The following is a 7,486-nucleotide window of genomic DNA, read 5'->3' as shown; positions in this document are numbered from 1 at the left end:
ACCTTGGCTGGCTCACAAACCTACTCCTACCTACTGCCTCTTCTCATGAAGAGAAGAGGAGGGGGAGGGGAGAGAAAGCCAGCCGGGTTCTTGACGCTAGAAGGACCCTTCACTAAATATACTCGTGGTATATATTATAGTAGTCCAAGATCAAGTAATATGTGACTTATAGGCGATTATTTACCGGTTAACTTAACGGAATCAAGGGCGATAGACACTAGAGATGTTTACTCGATGAACGCAGCTGACTCTCTCTCACACCTGCGATCGTGAGTGTGTAGCCATCACTCGTTAATTTCATTTGGAATACTTCAGAGTGAACTGCACTTCAGTGGGGAATGGTTCATACTCAATTCTCTTCATCTCCCGACTGACGTGGCAATATTTGTTATAATTAACTCGCATTATTCCAACTGTTACATTAACCCCAACTTATTCCAACTGTTATATTAACCCCAACTTATTCTAACTGTTATATAAACTCCAACTTATGTACATTGTGGGATAAATAACAAAGAACTATAAAAATAATAAAAAATATATAGAAGTGGAAAGAATAAATAGAAGTAATAGGAACATTTAGAAGTGAGAAGAGTACATAGAAGTGTTACGAATATATATACAGAAGTGAAAATAACAAAGATTATGTTGTGTTCAAGAATCTTCATCATTCAAGGCCGTCTCGTGCAGATGGTCGCTATGGCGATGGTTGTAACCTTCATGATTATTTACATGAATTACAAGTAAGTTCGCATTACTTCACACTGGAACTTATGAATGACAGCACTTACTTCACAATGAATGACAGCACTGCTTCATTAATTTACGTTAGACAAAACAAAATTACAGCCGTTTTATTGTACTTTTCTAAATGCAAATTCTAGTTTAAATTAGATTGCAATTAATTTTAGTAGCAATGTTTGTTAATTAATTACCCAACTTAAGTGCTACCTTACTTTAAATATATTTTGTTATATTTGCCATGTGCGTTAGAAGGAATGTTTTAAGGAAAACAGTTTTTAAATGTTTAATTAAGAATAAAGGAAAACCTTTGTTAAATATTTAATTAAGAATGAAAGAAAACCTTTTTAAGTATTTAATGAAGAATAAGAAGTTGAGTAATTTCACGTCTCGATTATTCAGATGGGGCGGCAAATCGGCGCTGACACGACTACGAACAAGTGAGTTGCCCCTGAATAAACATGAACTGTTCAGTGTGTACACTCAGAGAAATAAGTTATTGTGGACCACCAGGTTCGCATGAACTGTTGTCAAGAATAAAAGTCTTTTCTCGTCAAGATATACTTAAAATCCAACACCATAACACAGATATAAAATTGAGCAAGGTTACAAAGTTAATCGAGACAATCTGGAGCAAGACATATACAGGCCGAATAGAGGGATCCTTACTGTCCGCTCTCTAAAATCCGAATGAATCCGTTCGTACGACACCAGTCAGCAAAGCTACGATTCTTTCTAAAACAATCTTACAACTTTTACATCCTAATTAAATATATCATTTTCCTATATACCGTACATCAAGATAACACACATTATTGATCATTAATAATTAACCTATCCCTCTACAAAGTGACATTTTGTTCATGTAGCGATACAATTATTGCTATTCTGTGGGTCATCCTGACCCAGTTTTGGCGTATAAGTGCTACGTGCGTTCTCTGGGGCCCATACTTTCAAAAAAAGTTAAGAGATCGTAAGTTCATCAGCCAATCATTAACGGCCTTTCAAGCAAAATCCACCAATCATAGACAAGAAAATAGAGCGTAAGTACTTACGTTCACTTAGCGAATTTTGAAAGAATGGCCCCTGGTCACGACGTGGATTAGAAAATATGTCACCATTTGGACAATATGAGCCTGTCATTTTTCTCTGTGTACCATTCATTTCATTTGCATAATGAATGAAATTAAATTAAATGAATGAAGCGATCAGGTTCCATGATCACAACTTATACAATTGAACACTTTCGTGTCATTGATATCATTTATTCACTAGATATCATTCAGTATCTATATATCATTCATCAACGATATAACATTCATTCATAGCAGGTTAATCATTGCGTCGGGGAACTTCCAGGTTAATTATGGTTGCAATTTTTCATGACTTGCACTTTTGTTGAACTTCATTCAGCCTGAAAATCGGCGCGTAAACATAAACCAATCACTAGATATCATTCATTCACTGGATATCATTCATTCACGCACTAATATCGTTCACTATAGATCATTCATTCACTAGATATCATGCATTCACTAGATGCCATTCATCAACTAGATATCATTCATTCACTGGATATCATTCATTCACGCACTAATATCGTTCACTATATATCATTCATTCACTAGATATCATGCATTCACTAGATGCCATTCATCAACTAGATATCATTCATTCACTAGATTATTCTCGAGATAAAATGCATTCACTAGATATCATGCATTCACTAGATATCATTCATTAACTAGATATCATTCATTCACTAGATATTATTCATTCACGAGACATCATTCATTAACTAGATATCATTCATTCACTAGATTCATTTTCGAGATAAAATGCATTCACTAGATATCATACATTCACTAGATACCATTTATTAACTAGATATCATTCATTCACTAGATATTATTCATTCACGAGATATCATTTATTCACTATATACCATTCATTATCTATATATCATTCATCAAGTAGAGATAGCATACATTCACAAGATGCCATTCATTCACGAAATATCATTCATTCACGAGATATCATTCATTCACTAGATATTATTCATTCACGAGATATCATTTATTCACTAGATATCATTCAGTATCTATCTATCATAAATCAACGATATAACATTCATTCACTAGATGCCATTCATTCACGAGATATCATTCATTCATTAGAGAGCATCCCTTCAGGAGATATCAATCATTCACTAGATAGCATTCATTCATCACCAGATATCATTCAATCATCACTATATATCATTATTCATTCATTCATGGATCCGGCCTTTGGAACCCGATCGTTCCATAGCTGACGATTGATTGAGATAGCTGCTGGACTTATTGCCTGGTCCGTAATTTGCTAGGCATTTTAAGACTGAACATATGCTTCTGCATAGCTTCGTCTGTTCTTGAAGGCGTTCAAACTCGGAGCGTCAACGATACTATCAGGGAGGCTGTTCCACATGTCGGTGACTCGAAGCGAGAAGAAATGTTGTCGCATGGATATGTTACAACGCAGTTTTTTTTAGTTTATAGCTGTGGCCCCTGGTGTTGATTCTTGTTTCAAATTCTAGTAATCCTTCTGGAACCTTGTATAAGCCATGAGTATACTTGTGTACTTCAATGAGGTCCCCACGCAGACGTCGATAACTGAGGCTTGGAAGCTTCATAATCTTTAATCTTTCCTCATAGGACTTGCGTTTCAAGCCCGGAATTATCCTTGTTGCACGTCTTTGAACACTCTCTATTAAATTTCTGTCCTTTTCAAGTTTCGGTGACCACACGACGTTTCCAAACTCTAGGTTCGGGCGCACGACAGCAACAAACAACTGCTTCATCACTTCTGCATCTAGGAACTCGAAAGAGCGTCTGATCAGTCCAAGTCGTTTATTGGCTTTATTAACTTGACCTTCAATATGCTTAGAAAATTTCAACTCATTGTCGATATTAACTCCTAAATCTTTTTCCATTGTCGACTTCGACATCATAACTCTGTCGTTGCAACCGTGTCTTCACAAAGGAGTTGAAGTTGAAGTTGCTCAACTTGCACACCTGTTAATATCAATCAATGTGAACATCTGTTCATAAAGTACGTCTAGCAACTGCATGTGAATAAATTAGATGTGAGACCGATATGGTCTTTCACTGCAACTAACGTCAAGCACTCGCTATCATATTATTTTACCATTGTAAGCATCGTTCGGTAAATAAACGGTACAATGACATTTCTTGAGGATATTAGAAAAAAATTGTTTCTAATGTTGGTATAGAATAAGCTATAGTGTGAAAAATTATTGAGCCTATCTTTAAATAATATGCGTTTAAAAATTACTTTTTACATACAACACTTCTGAAGAATCCAGTGTCTCCGATGTTACACATGTACAATGAATTTATAATTTTATTTTCAAATATTAAAAAATTAATTTTCAAAATTATTTATTCTTTCAATAGTTTCATGCATTGTCTCCAACTTTACGCAAGTGTGCACAATTTCAGATCAACTGGAGAGTTTGAAGAGTGTTAAATATCGATTATAAGATTTGCATTGATACGCATTTTTAGCATTGCATTGATACACATTTCTGCATTGGTACGCATTTTTGTAGCATTGATACGCATTTTTAGCATTGCATTGATACGCATTTTTGCATTGGTACGCATTTTTACCATTGATACGCATTGATGGCATTGATACGCATTGATACGCATTTTTGCATTGATACGCATTGATAGCATTAATACGCATTAATACGCATTTTTAGCATTGATACGCATTGATAAGTATTTAGCATTGATACGCATTGATACGCATTTTTAGCATTGATACGCATTGATACGCATTTTTGCATTGATACGCATTTTTGTCGGCTCAAACTGAATGTCCCACACAATTCCAAAGAGTGCATCAAGATTTGGACAAGGTCTAACTCGTTTCTCTGAGTAGGTATACGGAGGTGAATGACTAGTAAATGTTTTGTTTGATGAATTCAGATATTCCCATTAACATTTTATATATTGAATAACCTGTATAAGGTAATCTAAAAAACTGTGTATGTATTCAAGAATTTATTTAAATTGCTGTCATGTCAGTGTGAATAAAGTAGTACAGCAGAGAACAAAAACCCATTAGTTAATTTTGCTGAAATTGCAATTAATATTTTATAGAGACGAGTTATTCGATAGTAGAAAAATTAAATTTCTAATTGAGAGAGACTGATATGATTTTCTTCGCTTGAAAATTAACCTTCCCATTCCATCAAGAACTTTTGAAATTCTTATTCAAGTCTTTAGTTGTATGTAAACTAAATTCTTTGCATACCAGTGCCAGACATTAATGCCAAAATTACCAGCATTTTATACACTTTTTACAAATTAATGCAAAATTTCAATTACTTGAAATTTACAGATGACACAGAGTCTCAGTTCGACCAAAAGCACCTCAAGCTCAGCCAGCCAGGAGACGAGACTCAAGGGCGAGGGGAGAAAGGGATCAAGGGAAACGAGGGAAAAAGGAAGAAAGCTTTTCGCGTTAAAGGGGAAAAGAAGATACCTTCTCACGTAGACGAAGAGAAGATCTCCCTTCCCGTGGACGAAGAGAAGAAGATCATCCAACACGTAGAAAGGGAGAAGATGATGTCATCCTCCAATTACTCCACTTCACCGCCGACTTTAAACTGGCATAACTTCTACGAGTTCATAACGGAGGCGGCTGGCTGCCATATTATTGTGAGCTAAATTTCATTTCAAATGAAAGAAATAAGTTGTTATTCACTTGTTTAGTAAAAATTTTCATGAATAAAATGCTCAAATGTCCAGACTAATTCTCAAACCTAAATCTAAGTTGTTTGAAAGTAAGACCAATGTAGAATTTATTTAAACTCTTAGAAATCAGAAATTTTTACTTGGATTTCAACAACTGCGGGACATGAACCAACCTCTTAATGCATTATAATAATATGTGGTAGTATGGTAATAATTCTATTGCCAGAAAATGTTTGGAGGCGTAACATGGGATGCGGGCAGGGACGGCGATAAGGCGGTCTGCATGGACGCGTACGTCGGTCCGGTCCCGGGCTCGTGCGTCGTCATGTCCTTCGGCATCAACAATGAGTGGAGCTTTGACGATGCCATCGAAAAATACGGATGCAAGGTTACCAGTTCCGTCTTTTTTATGTAGGCAGGGGGGCGCAGCCGTAGGCCACAAATTTTACTCTTAAATATGCCCTGGAGCCAACGCCTAGCTTCAACGTGCATTAACTTAACTCAGCCTCAGAACTAGAAGCCGAAGATTACGCTTGAACTCCGTAATCCAGACAAGCAACACACTGCCGCAAGGTAATAGCGCCGTAGGTCTTCAGCCACAGCGTAAGCATGCTCGCTCATAAGCAGGCAGTTCCCCATCCGGCTGTACCTACTCCGGCCTAACCTATTCTGGCCTAACCTATTCACGCTGTCCCGGCTCACAACCTTCTTGCAGCCAATGACTGGCTCTACCAGCACACTTGGACCGCCTTTCTAACTTCGTGCAGCCAATGAGGTTAGGTTAGGTTCGCTCAGGTTTGTTTGGGTGGAGAAACGTTGCAGCTCGCATAGGTTAGGCCTGATGAGGTTAGGCCAGATGAGGTTTGGCCAGATGCAGTATGGCCATGTTTACCTTTGGCAAGCTTATTTTGTGGCTGTGGACATCCGACTCTATGGCTTTGAGCACTTGACTTCATAGGCCGTTATGCACTCTGGCGTTTCTACCTATGGAATGGAATATGAACTAAGTGTGAAGTATGGCAAAGCTGGCCTCCGGCATGCGCCCCTGTGGGCGCAGTTATGAGAAAAATGCTGATGCAAAATTACCAGTTTCGTCTTTTTTATAAGGGTGCAGTTATGAGAAAAATGCGGATGCAAAATTACCAATTCTATCTTTTTTTTGTAAGGGTGTAGTTCTGAGAAAAATACGGATGCGAGGTTGCCAATTCCGTCATTATTATAAGGGTGCAGTTATGAGAAAAATGCGGATGCAAAATTACCAATTCTATCTTTTTTTGTAAGGGTGTAGTTGTGAGAAAAATACGGATGCAAGGTTGCCAATTCCGTCATTTTTATAAGGGTGCAGTAGTGAGAAAAATGCGGATATAAAATTACCAATTCTATCTTTTTTTGTAAGGGCGTAGTTGTGAGAAACATACGGATGTAAGGTTGCTAATTCCGTCATTTTTATAAGGGTGCAGTAGTGAGAGAAATAAGGATGCGTAGCTATTAATAAAAACTTGGTTATAACGATACAGTTATGTAAAATGCGGATGCAAGGCTACTAATTAGATGTTTGGTACAACGACACATTTGTAGGAAAAATACGGATATAAGGTAACCAATTAAATCGTTGGCATAAAGATTCAGTTATAATAAATATACGGATGCTAGGTTACGAACTATATGTTTGTCATAACGATACAGATGTAAGAAAAGATAGGGATGTAAGTAACTAATTACATATTTTTTAAAACGGTATAGTTGTACGAAAAATACGGATATAAGGTAGCCAATTATATATATAAATATAATAACGGTATAGAAGTAAGAAAAAAATGATATATAGTACTTAATTACATACTTGTTATGATGGTATAGTTGTATGAAATGTTGCCTTATGCTTCAATATTTTCCACTGTTCCGTTTCTTCAACAACTGGAAGTTATTTTCGAGAATCGTTAAGTTATATTAGCCGTTAAATTTCCTAAATTCACAAC

At 36.6% G+C, this 7,486-nt stretch overlaps 1 protein-coding gene across 2 annotated transcripts; it reads left to right on the top strand.

The window, feature by feature from the left end:
* The first annotated feature begins 332 nt into the window (after positions 1–332).
* On the top strand, positions 333–5,961 carry LOC108673343. Of its 2 annotated transcripts, none has more exons than XM_018161153.2 (4): positions 333–743; positions 1,144–1,181; positions 5,152–5,471; positions 5,734–5,961. In XM_018161153.2, the coding sequence occupies exons 1-4, from the start codon at positions 646–648 to the stop codon at positions 5,920–5,922; spliced, it is 645 nt and encodes a 214-aa protein (XP_018016642.1). In that variant the 5' UTR covers positions 333–645; the 3' UTR covers positions 5,923–5,961. The 2 variants fall into 2 exon arrangements, with proteins under 2 accessions (XP_018016642.1, XP_047741588.1); XM_047885632.1 differs by having other exon boundaries at positions 5,769–5,899.
* The last annotated feature ends 1,525 nt before the right edge of the window (positions 5,962–7,486 follow it).

The sequence above is a fragment of the Hyalella azteca genome, unplaced genomic scaffold (genome assembly GCF_000764305.2).
Source record: "Hyalella azteca isolate HAZT.00-mixed unplaced genomic scaffold, Hazt_2.0.2 contig2627, whole genome shotgun sequence".
NCBI lineage: Eukaryota > Metazoa > Arthropoda > Malacostraca > Amphipoda > Hyalellidae > Hyalella > Hyalella azteca.
The sequence above is the reverse complement of the archived record's forward strand: the minus strand, read 5'-3'. Positions and strand labels throughout refer to the sequence as shown.

Bases quoted from the DNA above. Each gene is read 5' to 3' on its own strand.
- LOC108673343 (XM_018161153.2), top strand. From the start codon at position 646: ATGTTGTGTTCAAGAATCTTCATCATTCAAGGCCGTCTCGTGCAGATG. The intron at 1,182-5,151 runs GTGAGTTGCCCC...TGAAATTTACAG, and splicing joins GCTGACACGACTACGAACAA to ATGACACAGAGTCTCAGTTC. The intron at 5,472-5,733 runs GTGAGCTAAATT...TTCTATTGCCAG, and splicing joins CGGCTGGCTGCCATATTATT to AAAATGTTTGGAGGCGTAAC.